This window comes from Schistocerca cancellata, chromosome 3 (assembly GCF_023864275.1).
Source record: "Schistocerca cancellata isolate TAMUIC-IGC-003103 chromosome 3, iqSchCanc2.1, whole genome shotgun sequence".
In the NCBI taxonomy this organism is placed as follows: Eukaryota; Metazoa; Arthropoda; class Insecta; order Orthoptera; family Acrididae; genus Schistocerca; species Schistocerca cancellata.
In genome coordinates, this window is record NC_064628.1 from 110,088,483 (window position 1) to 110,110,784 (window position 22,302).

At 44.1% G+C, this 22,302-nt stretch overlaps 1 protein-coding gene and 1 non-coding gene across 2 annotated transcripts in view; both read right to left on the reverse strand.

Moving 5' to 3' along the window:
- Positions 1-22,302, reverse strand: part of LOC126176056 (uncharacterized) — a 135,087-nt gene that overhangs the window by 83,424 nt on the left and 29,361 nt on the right. Inside the window, exon 2 of the mRNA XM_049923188.1 lies at positions 9,232-9,438. Within this exon, the coding sequence (XP_049779145.1) occupies positions 9,232-9,413 (182 nt within the window). The 5' untranslated portion in view covers positions 9,414-9,438. The remainder of the gene's footprint in view (positions 1-9,231; positions 9,439-22,302) is intronic.
- Positions 5,482-5,555, reverse strand: Trnag-ucc (transfer RNA glycine (anticodon UCC)). The gene has a single exon. It is a non-coding gene; the product is annotated as a tRNA-Gly (tRNA).

Sequence of the window (22,302 nt, forward strand, 5' to 3'; positions counted from 1 at the left end):
ACCTTTACATCTGGATATATCCAGGCAGCTTTTCAGCAAGCCGGAATGCAAGATGTGTTCACAGTCTAAAATAAAAAATTCTTTCTTAGTTTTTCATTCTACTCTATTTTTGAACTCTGGATGCCATTAGTTACAAAGCGCCTCATCTGTTACGTACTTTTTCTTAATTTTGTAGTTATTGGAACACTAATTCAATTAATTAAATTATTCAAACATGAAAGTAGTTCTTATTGCCCATATAGTGTACTAAGCATTCATTTACTTTCACATATTCTCCCTTCAGTGCTTTATAAATCGCTTCACACGTTTCTGGAATTATTTTAGTTAATGTGCAATGCGATATTCGAGCGCGTATTGTAGAGTAGAGTAGCTCTCTCCTATATCAAGAAATCCCACTTTTTAAGTTTGTCTCTCTTCTGTACATATAGCATTTCTCAAGAGAGTATTCTATTTTGTAATATGAGAAGCCACTTTACTGAGAAAATACTGAAATACACTCTCATCCATTCATAAGTAATTTACAAATAAGACTTGACGTCATGCACTTGCAGCTCTCGTAAGAAATTTTTGCTGAATGCTTTTATTACCTCCACGTAATACCTATGGCTTCAACCAAGCGTGTTTCCTTTTCTGCTTCCAAATACACACACAAAGCAATTGTGATAATAGCAACTGCGGCGCACGATAACTATTTGTTGTCCGTCATCTTGAAATTTGATGAAAAATATGAGGACAGTGTAATACCCGTTTTTAGCGCCACGTCAAATATATTTGTCGAAGAAATTTTATGTAAATTGATTATATTTCTTTGTCAAATATATGTAATACCGGCCTATAAAAAGGAAAAGAAGATTAGTATTTAACGTTCCATCCACAACGAGGTCCTATAGCATTATCGGGCAGATGAGAATAAAAAACAAACAATATTAAACCTAGACCCGGAAACGAAATCTCCATCTTGAACAATCTAATGCAAAATTTTACTAACTCTGCAGCACAGCCGAGCACTAACGAATAGAGATACTTGTGTTACATGTAATTAGAGTGATGCTAAATTGACTTCCTTCTAAGGCGATTTTCTGCCGAAAATTTGCATGGAATGAAATTCTGTTACGGTCATTTTCGAACTGTTGGTATGCGATGAATTGTGCTGTGGCGTCGGTATGCGCGAATTTTGATTCACCCCGTACAACTGTGTAATACAAGATGGTGCACATGCAGATCTCCTGGATACGAAGTTTTTATATGTAAGCACTCCAGTGAACGACATACTGTTTAAACCTTTCGGTTCGAGGACTTCGCTCAAACACACACACACACACACACACACACACACACACACACCGGTACTTCTAATAGAAAACTGAAAAGAAGAAATACCTGCAGTGGAAAGACAAGCGGAGGAAGAGGAAAAGACTTGCTCGTAAATGGCGATCAAAAACTGGTTCTTATTACCCCAATTTCGAGGCTATTACTGCCGACCCCGGAAAAAAGACCTCTCTAAATTAGCACCAGATATAGAATTACGGCGTCGCAGACGACATAAAAAGTTGTGAAAGAGATTGCAAGTGAGCAGTAATGATGAAATTACCCGTCTCAAGGTGACATAACGAATTTAGATTAATGGGGCGTAGGCGGGAGCTAGTTTCGGCCTCAAAGAAGATAAAAAAGTAAAGGGTTTAACGTCGGTTGGACAACGACGTCGTTAGCGAGGGAGATAAAGCTCGAAATGGACAGAAATGAGGAAGTGAACATGTACTGCTCCTTTAAAAAGAACCGTCCAGTTTCGGGTACATAATGAAAACTTAAATCTTGACTGCCGGACGAAGATTTTAAATCCGCTCCACGTGATACATGAACGGTATACAAGTGGACCCAGACGCTTAGGGTCAAAATTATGTAGATGGTAAAAGATTTTAAATTATTTTGAATTCAGAAACTAGTTGGCAGACATGAATACTTTGGTGCACGTGGGAATTATATTGTAAACTGCCATTATTTCGCAACCACCAACTGTTTAAAGCACCAACGTTGGTGAAGCTTCCTTAAAACAGAACATATTATCGTCTGTGGTTGCGTCCACCCTGGCTTTTCCAAGCGTTTGCATTAGGTGACTGTAGCGGATGGAGCGTTAGCCGTTACTACGTGTAGCAGTCACGTATTCACTCTGTGGTGAGTTAGTACGAAGTGACTGCGAGGCCAAACGAATTTACACAGAGATGCGGTCAGCATAATCTGAAGAAAAAAGATCGTCGCGGATAGAAACTTAGCGATGATCTGCGACGTGCAAACAACAGACGACTAGAACCCAATAACGTTAGCTCTATCCATTCCTTACATGGCAAATAATTTTGTATTTTAATCCACCAGTCCTAATCTTCAGCATTCCAACTAACTGAGTATGGTTAAATGACCAAGTAATGCACTACATAATTTGTTCATCAATCTACTTTTTAAATTGTTTGTAATATGTAACTATTAAGTCGTTAGCTGTGTAGCGTCGCGGAATAGTAAAGAGTTGGAAACGTGGAATATTGTCAAAGTTTCGTTGCCTATGCCGAGAGCCAGAGGCAGTAGGTTAGGCAAGAGGTAAGAGGATTGCACATATAACGGAATGTGTCGTCACGCAGGGACAATGGCCTGGTTACACACGACAGGCGAGAGAGAATTGCTTAGCACGTGGGTTTGTGTTAGACGAGACTTTCGTAGAGTGCAAGACAGAGGTATAGCGTCAGCTGTACTGCATTTCACAACTTCGCGTAAGTCTGCCGCAACAACACGTAACTCTGTCGCAAGAGCACCTAAGGGGCGAGTACGACAGATGAACCAGCAGTATAAGTGAAACGAATGCGGTCATTACAAACGAGCATGACGTCAGGACGTCGCTCGTGCTTCCTTTAAATACGCCTGCTTTGATAGCAACAAGGCACTCGCAGTCAGACTTGCAGTTAGATGTTTACTGGGTCGCTGCGTAGCGCTCAGCTCAGTGATCGACATGTTAATCTTTATTAAGGAGATGTTGCAGTAAGGGCGGCCCATCCAGCAGCAGACGTGACGGGACAGTACCAGCTCTGGTCCTCTCTGCTGCCGCTGTCAATCATCAACCCAGGATTAGCAGACATAGCGGCAGACTCGCTCGCCCCCAATGCTGACCACATCAGTGAGCCGTCGTCGAGATCGTGCGGGGCCTAGCCCTGTGCATCCGCCGTCACAACCGGGTGAGCCGACGACGCTGGGGGACTGCAGCCCGTTCCGCCCGTCCACTGCGGACGAGCCACCAGGAGGAGCAGGGAAGAAGACGGGGTGGGATAGAGTACACTCCGCACTACGAGAACGCTTCTGGTGCCGACAGCCCGACAGCGCTGGGGACTCCAACCCGGAGCCTCTTGCTATCCGCAGCCGAGCCGCCGCCCAGCCGGGCGCCGCCAGCCACGCGCGGCCAAAGTAAGGACATTCCTCCACTATGTCACAGCACGCGGAGCTGCGCTAGCAAGACTGCGCGGCCCGGATCTGGTGTCATCACTACGAGTCAGCGAGGACTCGGGGAAGGTCGTTGATATCACCAAGCCACATTGTACTCGGCAGGAATAAAGATGTTATGAAATAATAATGTTTCTTTGGCGTTTCTGACATTTCTACAGCCATTTCCTAGCATCCTGATAACTGGAGAGGTCAGCGCTCGGCCATCCAGTCCACCGTAGGCGACCGGGGTCACCGGGGTGCCTACAGCTGCAAAAATATACACCTGACAGATCTGAGACGAAACACCTTTTTATTTAAAAAAAGAAACTAAAGGAAAATGGTGTCGTCTACCGTCGCTCTGGTTCCAAATATTAATCACAGACTTTAGGAATTTGTTTTATAAGGATACCAATAGGTGCCATGTCACGCAGTGCGCGGCCCCTTCTGCCGGAGGCTCGAGTCCTCCCTCGGGCATGGGTGTTTGTTGTTCTTACATAAGGTAATTTAAGTTATTTTAAGTAGTGTGTAAGTCTAGGGACCGATAAACTCAGCAGTTTCGTCCTATATGAATTCAGACACATTTGAACATTTTTGATAGCAATGGGCGTCCAAAACTGCATACAAATGATGTGTTGCACTGAACGTTGCTGTAATGCCACTAACTTTTATGTCACTTCAATGCCACCAACTAACTTTTGAGAACATGAAAGTACCAAGAAGTAAAGTGGAAGACTGTAGAAACTCAGCAAACGATGAGAGACTTGGAGACCAGGAGCTTTTGTAGATCATAAACTGATGCTCAGATACCGAATCGGATCAGAGAGTATCTGTTGCCTGGGTAGAAAACTCTCTGTTGATACGTGAATTTGGTGCCTGTCTTTCTGTAACACACGTGGTGCGTGGTGGTGGCTAATTAAAACTCTCTTAGGTCTCATATGTCATAAATGACGAGGGGATGTTAGGCACTGGCCCTTTTCTTCAATCTAACAGTGGTACGTATCAGTCCACTGTTGGACTGGCACACCTCATGCAGTACTCATAACTGATTTAAAATCATTACCATCTCAGTTCTGTTCTCATCAAGTAATAAACTAGTTTTGCATTTAGAAACCTCAGTGATTGCTAGGAATAAGCCGTCTACTTTTTCATTAATTCCTTCTCTTTCCTAGGGGCTATTTTGAATGTAATATTCTCAGTAGTTTAGCTGGCTCTGTGAAGAGCCAGTCTGACGCTTTGTCCGAGGAGTTGCCACTCTCCTTTCAGAGGTAAGGGCGAGGGGATGAGATTAGTTCACCGCTAGGGGCAGGTAGCGGATGGGGACACGAACATTGTCAGTAGTGGCACCTGTGAGTCGCGTTGCTGCAGTTTTTCGCATAATACGCCATGCGCGATGTGGGGGTGGAGGGCCGTATTCACAGAAATCATAAAACGTAGCCCGACACACACCTGCACCTGCAAAGAATCTCAGTGTTTACAAGCAATGCCATCTGGCCAAAATACATTTCAAAGTAATCTTGTTTTGTGCTGATCCGGTAAAGGTTGTGCTCGAGGAGTCAATGACAGATGTTCCATGAGAAGCAACAGACACCTGCACCGTGGACAGGGATTCTCCAATCTTTTTAATTTGATGAACCGACTTTCTGTTGCCGTTTTTCCGGTAATAATTAATCATGTACGTTAGCAGGAAACTTTGTAATAAACATGCATTAATTTGGATCACGGTTTCATCTTATAGTCATTTGATAACCCCTCCCACCCCCCCCACCCCAACCCTTGTTATCTTTTTTGAGATGCAACACCCCTGCCTCATGTTTGCTATAGTCACACCTGTCCTTGTTAGCCGTTGGGCGACACCTTTTATCAAGTGGTCATGAGCCCTTGCTGAGTGATCTAGCTATTAGACAGTCCAACTAATGCGGATAATTTTGACATCCGCAGAGGTATGAAGTTACAATGAAATCCAGACCATTAGCTGCTTACAGGCGTTGATAAATATCAGCGGTGACATTTGAAAATGTGTGCCCCGAACGGGACTCGAACCCGGGATCTCCTGCTTGGATAGCAGACGCTCTATCCGACTGAGCCACCGAGGACACAAACGGATAGAGAGTCTGCCTTTTAAGCAGGAGATCGCGGGTACGAGTCCCGTTCTGGGCACACATTTTCAACTGTCTCCGCTGATATTTATCAACGCCTGTAAGCAGCTAATGGTCTGGATTTCATTGTAATTTCATTCTTCGAGAGCTGCAAGATCACAAAATGGTATCTGTTCTTTCGGACATGTCAGAAAGAACAGATACCATGTTCATATACTAACAGAGGTATGTCGAAAGCTCAGGTGAACCAGCAAAACATCGTCTGAAAGCCAATGTTTTAACTAAAGACGATATACCAAAGCATTCGAAAAAAATTGATTTTGAAGAGTTCCAAGCCCTGGAAAGTATGAAAAATATTGTAATTGTTAACAGTGTGATCCTTAGCTACGTGTTTAGTATTCTAGTCTTGTAACTGAGAGATTGCTGGTTCGGTTCTCGCCAGACGCAAATACACTGCCTGACAAGAAAAGTAAAACTCCCAGGAAGGGAGGAGGAAATGAAGTGAAGTTTCACGTGTTGTGAGTGTATGCAATATTATTTCAGTAATCAGAAACTCGAGTTGACACAGAAGTTGGCATAACAAGCCCACTTATCAGTATGACGTAGCACCCACTATGGCCTGGATATATGCACTGGTGCAAGGTGTCATAAAACCATTGAATCCTATACTGAGGCAAGCTGGTCAACAGTTATGACAGGTCCTTGATATCCGAGATCCTCGACAATGGCACTGGGCCAAAGTTGACGTCCAGGCTGGTCCAACACGTGTTCTTTCGGGAACAGATCTGAGAATCATGCATGGCCACGAGATTTATCTCAGCATCACGCAGAGAGTTCCTAGAGACACGTGCCCTGTGAGTAAGCGCATTCTCGTGTTGATAAATGGCAACACAACACTGTTGGATGAGCGGTAATATATGAGGATGCAGAATGTCACTACCAGACGTAAACTGAAGCCACATCCGATGGCTTCCCTCAACAAGACGCCAGAACAAACACCGCTGTGCCTCTCCGAAACACTACCGAGCGAGGTGGCGCAGTGGGTAGCACACTGGACTCGCATTCGGGAGGACGACGGATCAAACCCGCCTCCGGCCATCCTGATTTAGGTTTTCCGTGATTTTCGTAAATCGCTACAGGCAAATGAGGGGATGGTTCCTTTGAAAGGGAACGGCCGTCTTCCTTCCCCATCCATCCCTAATCCGATGGGACCGATGACCTCGTTGTATGGTCTCCCATAAATCAACCAACCAACCGAAACACTGGAACAATGGAACTTTGTCTTCAGGTCGCCGTTATGCTCACTGACGTTGGTATTCTGAGATGGTGCAGAGCGGCGATTCATAGCTGAACACAGAGCGACGCCACTCTTGAGGAGTCCACGCTTCCCGGTGACGGCACCACACCAGTCGCAGTAGTCTGTGTGGTGTTAACGGCAGCCTACGCATGGGAAGGCGATTACACAGTCCGACTGCGTTTAGTCTCCGATAAATGGTTCAAAATGGTTCAAATGGCTCTGAGCACTATGGGACTTAACATCTGTGGTCATCAGTCCCCTAGAACTTAGCACTACTTAAACCTAACTAACCTAAGGACATCACACACATCCATGCCCGAGGCAGGATTCGAACCTGCGACCGTAGCGGTCGCGCGGTTCCGGACTGAGCGCCTAGAACCGCTAGACCACCGCGGCCGGCCCGATCAATGGTGCGGGGTGACACAGCACAGAAAATTGCAGCGTGTCCATTACTTGTTGTCGGAGGGCAGGCACAGGCGTGAAGGGGTCACGATGTGCTCCGTACACAGTAGGGCGATCCTCCGTCGTCGTCATCAGACTTGGTCGACCAGAAGATCGGCGACGAGTATGGCTGCCCTGACGTTACCATACGATCCAACATTTGGGCAGTCTTCCATCAGAATGCCCCACAAATCTCGATACTGCACTATTAGACCATTCGGCCAAATGGAGACCCATAACGAGGCCCCTTTTAAACGCTGTCAGGCCTGATAACGCTGCATAACACGAGTATGCAGCATCTCCGGGGTCCTTCCCAGTACCCTACAAGCCCTGGTAACAATACAAAATAGGAAAAATGTTACTGGTTCCCAGCGGCCGTCCTACCTATCTGGGAAATTTGCATCTCTAACTATTTTCATACCTGGCAGCGATGTGTACATGTATGAAGTTACGTTGATAGCCGACCATGTCTTATGGCTGATTCACTGTTTTGTCATGTAGTGTATTTTCTTAAAATTTTATTTCCATTCTGTACCTACTATAAAACTGAAATGTTAATCAACAGATATTGAATAATGTTTTTAAAAAAATTTCATCTTGCTATTTCTACTAACTAATTTTATGAGAATACTAGTATTCATAATGAACTGCAAAAGTCTTATGTTAAATGAAAGAAGTATATACAGCTATGGGACTGTTTTTAATATTGTCTTTATACTTATTTATAATCACTAAAAATAAAAAAGTCTATTTGGTGTTTCACATTTAGCTGGCAAATTTTAATTTATTACGAATATCAGAATTTTCATGCGATAAGTAATAAAATACATTATTTTCATTAAAATTGTGAGTCAATATTTGTTGTTTGGTACTTCAGTTTGACATGAAATAAAGAACGCAAACACACGTAAAAGAAACGTCATGTCTAGTATGAAACGAACCACCAGCCTTTCCATTACAAGAGCAGAACGCTAGGCGCTATGGGCCATTGTCCTAGGATTTTTTTTTTTTTTTTACAATTATCAAAACTCGGAAGTCATGCAGCTCGATTTTATCACGTATTTTGAGAAATGCATGTCGGGACTCTGGACTTCAGATACACCTATATAAAGGGTGTTCCACGATTCATGTTATACACTTCAAGAGGTTTTAGAGCGGACGTAGCAGTTCAAGACGTACATAGGAACACCTGTCCGGAAACGTCATCCAACGACGCTACAGGGCGTCAAAATCATAGAAGTCTGTGCCTGTATAGTGTTTCTGCGATGATGTTACATTCTTGGATGTTGGAGGACGATAAATTTATCAAATTGAGGTGAGGGTCCCTCTAAAGGAAACGAACGAGTAGAAAGTTATAAGCGGAAACCATCCCGATACCTCTGGCTATGGAATACGTGTACTGGTACTGTTGTTGCTAAGGTTGTAGGGTAGGCAACTTTCAGGGTGGTAGTCTGGATTAAAACAAGGACCGGTACATCTACTGCACTGTTAGAGGTACCACAAGAGTTGCCGCATATAACTTTCGCCTCGTTCGTTTCCGGTACAGGGACCCTCAATACATTTACTTTTCTCCAATATCCTAGAAAGTTTGTAACATCATCACGGAATCATCTGGATATATATATATATATATATATATATATATATATATATATATATATATATAAAGAAGCCGGCGTCTATAACTTTAGCGCTCTGTAGAGACGATGGATGGCGTTTCCAGACACGGGTTCCTGTCTGAAACTTGATCTACTGAGACTCCTCTATAGCCTCTAGAAGTGTGTAATATGAACTGTGAAACATCCCTTATATTTCAAATGTAAGTGATCGAACAGCAACTAATAGACTCAAAGTAAACCACACCAAAGACTGAAAAAAGTGTTGTAGAACGAGCCAAGCAGCAATCTACTTTGTGGTGCAGCCTGCGCACACTACCTGTCGTCCTGCGACGGATCATCAGTCTCAATGGCCTCGATCCTTTCGTCGCCATCATCGCCGTCGACGGCAATGTCGACGAGGACGCGCTTGGTGGCCGGCGTGGCGGCGCCCAGCACCACGGCCACCACCACCACCAGAAGCGCCACCAGTGGTGCCCACAGCAAGCGGTAGCGCATCATCGCTGCAGAGAGCTCAGCTCTTCTTCTGAAACACCACGGCAATTTCGAGACGTCACTACAGCACGGTCTGCCAGATCGTTTCATCGCGCAATATACACTATGTGATCAAAAGCATTCGGACACCCCTAAAACCCCGGGTTCGATTCCCGGCGGGGTCTGGGATTTTCACCTGCCTCGAGATGACTGGGTGTTTGTGTTGTCCTCATCATTTCATCATCATCCAGGAAAGTGGCGAAATTGGACTGAGCAAAGGTTGGGAAATTGTACGGGCGCTGATAACCACGCAGTTGAGCGCCCCACAAACCGAACATCATCACACACCCCTAAAACCATACATTTTTCATATTAGGTGCATTGTGCTGCCACATCCTGCCAAATACTCCATATCAGCGACCTCAGTAGTCATTAGTCATCGTGAGAGGGCAGAGTGGGGCGCTTCGCGGAACTCAAGGACCTCGAACGTGGTCAGGTGATTGGGTGTCACTTGTGTCATACGTCTGCACGCGACATTTCCACACTCCTAAACATCCCTAGGTCCACTGTTTCCGATGCGATAGTGAAGTGGAAACGGGAAGGGACACGTACAGCACAGAAGCGTACTGGCCGACCTCGTTTGTTGACTGACAGAGACTGGCGACAGTTGAACAGGGTCGTAATGTGCCATAGGCAGACATCTATCCAGACCATCACACAGGAATTCCAAGCTGCATCAGGATCCATTGCAAGTACTTTGACAGTTAGGTGTGAGGTGAGAGAACTTGGATTTCATGTTCGAGCGGCTGCTCATGAGCCACATATCACGCCTCGCTTGGTGTAAGGAGCGTAAACATTGGACGATTGAACAGTGGAAAAACGTTGCGTGGGGTGACGAATCACGGAACAGATTGTGGCGACCCGATGGCAGAGTGTGGGTACGGCGAATGCCCGTTGAACGTCATCTGCTAGCGTGTGTAGTGCCAATAGTAAAATTCGGAGGCGGTGGCGTTATGGTGTGGTCGTATTTTTCATGGAGGAGGCTTGCATCCCTCGCTGTTTCGGGTGGCACTATCACAGTGCAGAAGTACATTGATGTTTTAAGCACCTTCTTGCTCCCAGTGTTGAAGAGCAGTTCGGGGATGGCGATTGCGTCTTTCACCACGATCGAGCACCTGTTCATAATGCACGGTCTGTGGCGGAGTGGTTACACGACAGTAACATCCCTGTAATGGACTGGCCTGCATAGAGTACTGGCCTGAATTCTACAGAATACCTTTGGGATGTTTTGGAACGCCGACTTCGTGCGAGGCCTCACCGGCCATATCGATACCTCTCCTCAGTGCAGAATTCCGTGAAGAATGGGCTGCCATTCCCCAAGAAACCTTCCAGCACCTGATTGAACGTATGCCTGCGAGAATGGAAGCTGTCCTCAAGACTGAGGGTGGGCCAACACCATACTGAATTCCAGCATTACCGATGGAGGGCGCCACGAATTTGTAATTTTCAGCCGTGTGTCCGGATACTTTTGATCACATAGTGTATTTTTCTTCCCTATTCCAGTTGGTCTGAAAACACTTATTCAGCTCAAGTTGTATCTGCTGTTCATGACAACCTGTTAAGCAGAAGACTATACTAAGGAGACAAAAATCATGGGATAGCGGTAAGCACATATACAAATGGCGGTACTATCGTGTACACAAGGTATAAAAGGGAAGCGCATTGGCAGAGCTGTCATTTGCACTCAGGTGATTCGTGTAAAAGTGTTTCCGAAGTGATTATGGCCGAGCGACGAGAATTAAAAGACTTCCAATGCGGAGTGGCAGTTGGGGCTAGACGCTTGGAAGATTCCATTTCGCAAAACATTAGGGAATTCAGTACTGCGAGATCCACAGTGTCAAGAGTGGCCCGAGAATAGCAAATTTACCTCTCGTCACGAACAATGCATTGACCGACGGCCTTCACTTAACGACTGAGACTGAAAGCAGCAACATTTGCATAGAGTTGTCACAACTAGCAGACAAACAACACTGTGTGAAGTACCTAGAGAGATCAACTTGGGACGTACGGTAGACGTATCCGTTAGGACAGTGCGGCGAAATTTGGCGACAGTAGGCTACGGCAGCATACGACTGACGCGAGTACATCTACATCTACATCTACATCTACATTTATACTCCGCAAGCCACCCAACGGTGTGTGGCGGAGGGCACTTTGCGTGCCACTGTCATTATCTCCCTTTCCTGTTCCAGTCGCGTATGGTTCGCGGGAAGAACGACTGTCTGAAAGCCTCTGTGCGCGCTCTAATCTCTCTAATTTTACATTCGTGATCTCCTCGGGAGGTATAAGTAGGGGGAAGCAATATATTCGATACCTCATCCAGAAACGCACCCTCTCGAAACCTGGCGAGCAAGCTACACCGCGATGCAGAGCGCCTCTCTTGCAGAGTCTGCCACTTGAGTTTGTTAAACATCTCCGTAACGCTATCACGGTTACCAAATAACCCTGTGACGAAACGCGCCGCTCTTCTTTGGATCTTCTCTATCTCCTCCGTCAACCCGATCTAGTACGGATCCCACACTGATGAGCAATACTCAAGTATAGGTCGAACGAGTGTTTTGTAAGCCACCTCCTTTGTTGATGGACTACATTTTCTAAGGACTCTCCCAATGAATCTCAACCTGGTACCCGCCTTACCAACAATTAATTTTATATGATCATTCCACTTCAAATCGTTCCGCACGCATACTCCCAGATATTTTACAGAAGTAACTGCTACCAGTGTTTGTTCCGCTATCATATAATCATACAATAAAGGATCCTTCTTTCTATGTATTCGCAATACATTACATTTGTCTATATTAAGGGTCAGTTGCCACTCCCTGCACCAAGTGCCTGTCCGCTGCAGATCTTCCTGCATTTCGCTACAATTTTCTAATGCTGCAACTTCTCTGTATACTACAGCATCATCCGCGAAAAGCCGCATGGAACTTCCGACACTATCTACTAGGTCATTTATATATATTGTGAAAAGCAATGGTCCCATAACACTCCCCTGTGGCACGCCAGAGGTTACTTTAATGTCTGTAGACGTCTCTCCGTTGATAACAACATGCTGTGTTCTGTTTGCTAAAAACTCTTCAATCCAGCCACACAGCTGGTCTGATATTCCGTAGGCTCTTACTTTGTTTATCAGGCGACAGTGCGGAATTGTATCGAACGCCTTCCGGAAGTCAAGAAAAATAGCATCTACCTGGGAGCCCGTATCTAATATTTTCTGGGTCTCATGAACAAACAAAGCGAGCTGGGTTTCACACGATCGCTGTTTCCGGAATCCATGTTGATTCCTACATAGTAGATTCTGAGTTTCCAAAAACGACATGATACTCGAGCAAAAGACATGTTCTAAAATTCTACAACAGATCGACGTCAGAGATATAGGTCTATAGTTTTGCGCATCTGCTCGACGACCCTTTTTGAAGACTGGGACTACCTGTGCTCTTTTCCAATCATCTTTACTAACAGTACGATATCGCCTGCAGCGCCTCCTCTGCGTGCGTGACCATTTACGTTGGACGCCAGACGAATGGAAAACCGTGGCCTGGTCAGATGTGTCCCGATTCCTGCTGGTAAGAACTGATGGCAGGGCTCGAACGTGCTGCAGGCCCACGAAGCCATTGACCCACGTTATCAACAAGACACTGTACAAGCTGGTGGAGGCTCCATAATGGTGTGGGCCGTGATTACACGGAATGGAACCGATAATAGACAGGAAATGGTTATTTGCGGCTACTTAGAGACCATTTTCAGTCATGTTCCCAAATAACGATGGAATTTTTACGGATGTCAATGCACCACATCAGTGGACCACAATTCTCAGCGATTGGTTTGAAAAACAGTCTGGACAGTTCGAACAAGTGATCTGGCCACCCAGATCACCCGACAGGAATCCCACCGAACATCTATGGGATGTAAACGAGAGGTCAGTTCTTGTACAAAATCCCATATCGGCAACACTTTTGCAACTGCTGACGGCCTTAGAGGTGACATGGTGTAATTTTTCTATACGAAGGGTCTTTCTAAAGACTTTTTGAGTCCGTATCACGTCGAGTTGCTGCATTACGCCGAGTAAGAGGAGGTCCGACACGATATTAGACGGTATCCGTTGACTTTTGTCACCTTAGTGTATAATTGGGAAGAGTGCGACACGTATATAGAATGAGCCGCTCTACAAGTATGGCGGAAGTTCCTGATTTTGTGGCGATATAGGGTGAAACAAATAACTCTCCCATAAATGGCACACTTTCTTTCGGCCCTCGAAAGAAGTATATAATAAATTTCTGATGATTGTGTGTGGCATTAGGTGATGTAGTATTTGTAAATGTTAGCCCACCATTTTTATATGAGTGACGTTAAACAACTTGTATTGAGTAGGGTAAACGGTAAATCCAACAAGTTACGGCCCTCTCTGTTTCGAATCAGTAGCTTACACATCAGGGATTGACTTCCTTCACCTAGTACTGTAGTTTTATTATAAACGTTTCCGAAAATGTTTAGCACCACTCTTACATACTCGTAGATTTTGCTCCTTTCGTCACGCAGTAAAGGAAACAAAAGAAAAATTCGGAGTAGGTATTAAAATCCATAGAGAAGAAATAAAAACTTTAAGGTTCGCCGATGACATTGTAATTCTGTCAGTGACAGCAAAGGACTTGGAAGAGCAGTTGAACGGAATGGACAGTGTCTTGAAGGGAGGATATAAGATGAACATCAACAAAAGCAAAACTAGGATAATGGAATGTAGTCGAATTAAGTCGGGCGATACTGAGGGAATTAGATTAGGAAACGAGATACTTAAAGTAGTAAATCAGTTTTGCTATTTGGGGAGCAAAGTAACTGATGATGGTCGAAGTAGAGAGGATATAAAATGTAGACTGACAATGGCAAGGAAAGCGTTTCTGAAGAAGAGAAATTTGTTAACATCGAGTATAGATTTAAATGTCAGGAAGTCGTTTCTGAAAGTATTTGTATGGAGTGTAGCCATGTATGGAAGTGAAACATGGACAGTAAATAGTTTGGACAAGAAGAGAAAAGAAGCCTTTGAAATGTGGTGCTACATAAGAATGCTGAAGATTAGATGGGTAGATCACGTAACTAATGAGGAAGTATTGAATAGGATTGGGGAGAAGAGAAGTATGTGGCACAACTTGACAAGAAGAAGGGATCGGTTGGTAGGACATGTTCTGAGGCATCAAGGGATCACCAATTTAGTATTGGAGGACAGCGTGGAGGGTAAAAATCGTAGAGGGAGACCAAGAGATGAATACACTAAACAGATTCAGAAGGATGTAGGCTGCAGTACGTATTGGGAGATGAAGAAGCTTGCACAGGATAGAGTAGCATGGAGAGCTGCATCAAACCAGTGTCAGGACTGAAGACCACAACAACAACATACTCTTCTGACCAGACGAAATCGATAACTACGGTCTCATGCTTTATGGAGGTAAAAGTAATCCTGCATTCTTAGAGCAGTTCAGTAGAGATCGCTAGAGCACGATATTCTCTCTCAACAAGCCACGAAGGATCATAACAAGCTTAGGCCGTCAGAGCGTAGTTGCCCGCAGCTCGTGGTCGTGCGGTAGCGTTCTCGCTTCCCACGCCCGGGTTCCCGGGTTCGATTCCCGGCGGGGTCAGGGATTTTCTCTGCCTCGTGATGGCTGGGTGTTGTGTGCTGTCCTTAGGTTAGTTAGGTTTAAATAGTTCTAAGTTCTAGGGGACTGATGACCATAGATGTTAAGTCCCATAGTGCTCAGAGCCATTTTCAGAGCGTAGTCGCTTCTAGAGGAGCTGACAGCACGTTAAATTGCCCGCCGTATTGGCAAGTATCACAGTGACGCAATTCGAACGTTCAGCCGCTATCGTGAGACACACTGACTGATGGCCCGAGCTCAGCAACACCTCTTGATGAATGCCACCTACTATTTACAGGCCGGAGTAGAAACAGAATATTACTGCGCTGGACTTTTAGGAAGCAGCTGTGAGGATTCTGTCGACTGAGTGTGAAAAAACTAGGCTAGAGAGCACCTGAAACTGTATCTGGATCGTTGGCATAGGGTTTTATTTATCCGCTAGAGCAGGATTTGTCTGACGCGTAATAACTGTCGTAGATGAGTGTGATAGCAGCCAGAAACCAGTAGGCGAGCCAGGAAAACGTTTACGCATAGGGCCCATCTACGTAGGGTAATTTTCACGGGAGCCATTCTTGCCAGAGCGGTATCGAAACTGAAAGGTTAGTGCTGCCGTCTAGTGAGGGCTCTCGCAAATGTTTTAGCGCGAAGGATATGTTCAAGTTTTTATGAAAGGTGAGATAATCTTGTTACTCCTTTAGCGAAGCTTCTACGAAGCACACCTTGTAGAACTAAGATTAGATACATATACGCTGAAGCGCCAAAGAAAATGTTATTCAAATATAGAGACATGTAAACAGACAGAATATGGCGCTACAGTCGGCAACTCCTATATAAGACAAGTGTCTGGCGCAGTTGTTAGATCGGTCACTGCTGTTACAATGGGAACTTATCGAGATATAAGTGAGTTTGAAAGTGGTGTTACAGTCGGTAGTCGGTGCACGAGCGATGGGACGCAGCATCCCTGAGGTAGCGATGAAGTGGGATTTTCACGTACGATCATTTCACGAGTGTACCGTGAATAGCAGGAATCCGGTAAAACATCAAACTCCGACATCGCTGCGGAACGGGACTAGTGACGACTGAAGAGAATCATTCAGAGTGACACAAGTGCACCCTTTCAGCAAATTGCTGCAGATCTCAATGCTGGGCCATCAACAAGTATCAGCATGCGAACCATTCAACGAAACATCACCGATATGGGCTTTCGGAGACGAAAGCCCAATCATGTACTCTTGATCGCTGCACGACACAAAGTTTAAAGCCTTGCCCGGGCCCGTCAACACCGGACTGGTCCGTTGATGACTGGAAATATGTTGCCTGATCGGACGACTCTCGTTTCAAATTATATCGGGTGGATGGACGTGTATGGATATGGAGACAACCTCATGAATCCATGGACCCTGCATGTCACCAGGGGACTGTTCAAGCTGGTGGAAGCTCTGTAATGGTGTGGGGCGTGTGCCGTTGGAGTGACATGGGACCCCTGATATGTCTAGGTACGACTCTTACAAGCGACAAATTTGTACGCACCTTGTCTAATTCCCTGCACCCATTCATGTCTCTTATGGATTCTGACGGACTTGGGCGATTCCAGCATCATAATGCAACGCCCCAAACGTCCAGATCTGCTACAAAATGGCCCCAGGAACACTACTCTGAAACTGAATTCTGCCGCTGGCCATCAAAGTCCCCAAACATGAACATTATTGAGCATATCTGGATGCATTGCAACATTTTGTTCAAAAGAGACCATCATACCCTCGTACTCTTACGGATTTATGGACAGCCCCGCGGGATTCATGGTGTCATTTCCCTACAACACTACTTCAGACATTAGTCGCGTCCATGCTACATTGTGTTGTGGCATTTCTACTTGCTCGTGGGGCCCTACACCATATTACGCAGATGTACCAGTTTCTATGGCTCTTCAGTGTATTTTCATTTGCAAGAGATTATTCTACTATACAGGGTGTGAGATTATCAGCACTTTGTGCCCGCAGAGTGAGTGTACTAATGTGTGCAAACTTAACTTACCAATTAGTGTGTAAAAGGACAAAAAATCTAAACTGTCTTCTCAAGCCCAGGGTGTTAAACAGACATCCTATATACCTATGAACCTGACCCTGTAAATCAGCTAATATCATGTGAGGATTATGACAAAAATCATTAAAATGCTGCTGTCACTTAACTTGAATGCATCAATTAATAAATTGAAAGTCTGGAGTCTATTCTAGAAAGACAAAACAGTTATTCCCTTTTTTATTCTACATATAATTTGTCAACTGTACTTTCAAGGGTCAAGTGATACAGAACAATCATGTTCAATTACTTTTGACACTCAATAACAAATTATTTACCTCTTGGACATTCGAACTGACAAATATTAAAATCGTTGTCTCTAGATATGAAAAAAAAAATTATCACAGGAAAGAATGATTAAAAGCTTCAGTAACTCGTTTACATCTACGATGTTGTAGCTGGTCACTGCTCTAAGTTGGTGGAGAATAAATTTACTTTTTGAACCAATGAAAAAACTCTCATATACTCAATGTGAGGGTAGGTTAGCATCCTAGCTTTTGATATTCAATGGTCAAAGTGCACACAAGCTAGATAGAGTGAGTAAAATCTCTACTGAACATTTACTGTGGCCTAATGCGCAATGGTACTTTACCAAGTGGCACATGCAACGGCGTTGTCTCCGTGCTGGATCTGAAACGCTAGTTCTCCATTCTGGCCTTGACTGAATTCACTCAGTCTCAACTTTCCTGCGTTCCGTTGAACGCTAATCTTTCCCTAGTCGAAATAATGGCTATTGCACACTCGCTAATGGTTGGGGCGATTTGCACAATTTCTTTGCCCCCAAAAATTCCCGCAGGAATACTTAACTACCTCTTTGCTATCTGTCACCATGATACGTGAAGCGTATCGTCCACACTTCGCAGAAAGCAAAGTTCTCAATGCCGTCGCTATTTTCCACACACTTGTGCGGTCCGCCGTGAGACAAGAGAGATATCTAGAAATGTTAGTTCTCAAAATGCTTTTATATAATGATGATCTCCCCACTGTATCGCGTCTGCGTCACCCAATATGGTTTCAGCCAATCGCCATCTCTCTAGGGGTGAATTCATTTTTCTTGCCAGGTCGCAGCCTAGCCCTGTTAAAGCCAACCAGCCACTTACCTTCGGTTCCGGCCATATTTAGATTAAAAGGAATAATGCATTGTTCTGGCCTTATACCTTTCTGCGCTGAAGCTCACCATTCTCAAGTGGGGTTTTCCGATGCCGTTAACCACCTGCCCAGTTCGTCTCCAAAATGGGTTTCACTTTAACTTATTTGTTCATGCTCCTGTCCATATTGGTAGATATTGTTTTGTAGTTTTCGGTATATTAGATTACTGAAATTGCCTTTTGTTGATATAATATAATAATTATTTTCTGAGGATATGATACTGTATCGTACTGTCATTATGGATCAAGCTCACGTAAGGTCAGTAAAATCTGGACACCTTACAAGGGTACTTTTGTATAATCTGAAAGCCTGAAAGTTTCTAAAGTTTCTACTGCATTTCCAATGCTAATTCAAACAAGGCGAAGGGGCACATTTATGCAGTTATTTTGGAGCATGTTTATGCAACACTTTGCACTGGCAACCTAACCGACACCCCAGTCCACATAAAATAAGACAGCAGCAGTTGGAAACGCAATCTAAAGAAATGAAGGAACAGTGAATAAAACGTAGAAATGGCTGAAAAAGCCGTTTCAAACTACTGAATCTCATGCAGAAAGAATTAATTCTGTGACAGCAAGGAATGGGAAGGACAAAATATGGCTAAAAACAAGAACAAGGAAAAATGTGAATAGGATAACTTCTGATGTCATCATCAGTGCCTATCCAAAGACAGGTATTCACATGCTACTTCTCTATGCTGTCCTATCTTCTGCCATCCTCTTTAGGTTCACGTAATTTCCACTTCCTGTTATCTCCTACTTCTTCCCAAATTCATCTCAATCACTAGCCCTTCCAAAACGTCTGTTGACAAACCCTCCGGTCTAAGACAATGTCCCATCCAGTTCTTCTTCCTGTCTCTTATAATCTGCGGCAGTGTAATGAAGGGGATGAAAATTTCGTTTGTATTTACTGCTTGAAACGATACAACCAAACAAAAAGAAATCGAGAATGGGCCCAGTGCCTCAGATGCAAAAGGTGGACTCAAGGCGACTGTGTCACAGGAAACACAGGCTATTATCTTTTGTGTGCATAAATTGCAACTCGGACAATGATGATGAACAGGCCTCTAATTAACATCCAAACATCTACATATGCAGTATTGTGCTAAAAGGATCAAGTTCGCATAGAAGTTGGTTTACTACTAGTACAATTTTTGTATTTTACCGTATTAATTGGTATAATTAAGCTTGTAATTTTATTTACTGCCAGTAAAAATGGTTCAAATGGCTCGGAGCACTATGGGACTTAACTTCTACGGTCATCAGTCCCCTAGAACGTAGAACTACTTAAACCTAACTAACCTAAGTACATCACAAACATCCATGCCCGAGGCAGGATTCGAACCTGCGACCGTAGCGGTCGTGCGGTTCCAGACTGTAGCGCCTAGAACCGCTCGGCCACCCCGACCGGCTACTGCCAGTAAAAGATGTTTTGACGGTGTATTTTGTTTACTTATAACTATGCTCCATGATATGCGTAAACGTGTCCGTACAGGTGCCTAAACGTGCCCTATGCCCTTGGCATGTTTGCGCAATCGGCTCTAGCCTACATAAAATTATTTTTCACTCTTAAATGCTATGTTGAGTTAGAAATTTATACAGTAGTGATTTTATTTGCACTGTGTACAAACCCTATTGATTGATCAATGAGAGGATACAGAGTACAAAAGGTCTAATTAACATATGTCCCGAAATGCATGGTTTCCATGTTAGAGACCGTTTATTCAATCATACTTTGTTAAAGAGACTGTGGTCTAATACGCTATGTACCATGCAGCCACAGTTACCATACGCATAGTTTCCTCCTAGAGGATGGTACTATTCCTCGAACGTCATGCCCTAGCGCCCTATCCTGCCATAGTAATTGGAAATGTTGCGACTTTCCACATCGGGAGCAGTTTTGTCACTGGTTGCTTCACCAGGCAACCACGATTCCAGGATTTGTGTCTTCCATCCTATTCAATGATGGGGCCACCTTGACACGGAGTGGTAGCCTCGGCTTTCATAACGATCATCTGTGACATAGTATGCAGAACCGCCATGGTATGGTGACAGCGAATCATCAGCATCGGTGCAACTGGAATGTGTAGGCCGCGAAAATGGGCGACCTAATTTTGAGACCAGTCTTCCTTCATGTCGGTTAACAGGCCAGAACTATCGGCGAGGTGGTAAAGTGGTTAGAACACAGCACTTGTATTCTAGAGGACGGAGGTTCAAATTCCAAGTCCATCCACCCTCTCTTAGATTTGAAGGCAAAAGTTAGGTGAGTCCTTTGAAGAGCATGGCCGACGTGTTTCCCCATCCTTTCCAAATTTAAGACTGCATACCATCTCTAATCACCTCCAAATACTCATACGCTTCATGTCACCATACAGTGCTTGCACGGGGTGCCTTGTACCACTTCTAGCCATTCCCGTTCGTAAGCACCAGAAAATCGAGCGAGGGAAAAACGACTGGCCATATCAGGCATGGGCAACCGCTGGTGACCCGCGGGGCCTTATTCAAATACTTACTTAAGCTTGTGGAACGGATCGTCACGTGACGTGACATCAGCACTCCTAGCTCACAAAGTCGAAACTGGGGTGCCCGTGAGGTTAATGTTTATGTGGTAACGCACCAATATGAAAGGCATCCATTTCCCGAAACAACACACCAACAAATTTGCCTCAAGACTTGCATTTTTAAAGTACAGTCATGTTATGTTAACCCCATTTTCAGATGTTTACATTTATTTATTTACTATCTTAAAAACTTCCATTGCAAAATTCTGCAACGCCGTTAGTAAAGAAACAATGTTCAGAATAAATAAATAAATGAAAACATCCGAAGATGTGATGCCAGCAGTCTTGAAACGTCATGATGGAAAAATAAACACCTGTAAAAGCAACTGGTTGCAGCTAATTCAGTATAAATTGCCTTGAGTTTCAACCGTTGCAATGTTATCATACGTCCACGAAGGACAAGAATTATTTGTTAATGTTAACAGGAGAAAGAACAAAAAAACAAATTACGGCAATGAGTCAGGAAATCCCAGTCAGCAAGCAAGTACGAGTAACTTGGCGAATTTTCACCACAGACAGGCTATCAGAGTGTTGGAATTTAGTGTGATAAAATCCACAAACACTATTAGCAAGCATTTTTGACATACATGTCCAAAATACGTTTGATGACTGATAGCATAGCATGGGTTGTTTCTGTGACACTAAATAAATTAAGCCTTCATTTCTTTGTTTGAAAGTCTAAATCACATGAGCTTAATAAATTTCAGTTGTATTGCATAGAAGTCAAACTGGAAAATGTGAACAAGAGAATGGCTAATATCCGAAAAAGCGTCACGGGATAAGTACAAGGCGAGCGCCTCTTTCTCTTCCCCGAATTTATTCCGCGGACTGGATTGAAACCAATCACTATATGCTCTCGTACGCACCCTGATTTATCTTATCTTCGTGATCCTACTCGAGTTGAATATTGGTGGCAGCAGAATCTTTCTGTAGTCTCTCTTAAATGATGGATCTCTAAATGTTCCTAATAGTATTTTGCGAAATGAATGTCGTCTTTCCTCCACCGATTCCCACTCGAGTTTACAGAGAATTTCAGTAATACTTGCGCTTTGATCAGACATACATATAATAAATCTAACAGCGCGCCTTAGAATTGCTTCGATGACTTCATTTAATTCAATCTGCGGGATCCTCAACGCTCGAGCAGCGATGGCTCACACAAGTGTTCTGTATGTTGCCTCCTTTTTGGATGAGCTATACTCCAAATATACAGAAATCTACCATTCGCCTTCCTCACAACCGACCTGGGCTCCTCGGTTTCATGTCGTTTTGCAAAGTTACGTCAGACACTTAATAAACATGGTGTCAAACAGCACATCACTAATACTGCATTCGAACATTTCATTAGTGTTCACATTACATTTAATACTTGTTCCACAGATCATGAATACGACACTTCGCAATAACGTGGAAAATTTCAAATGGTTCAAATGGCTCT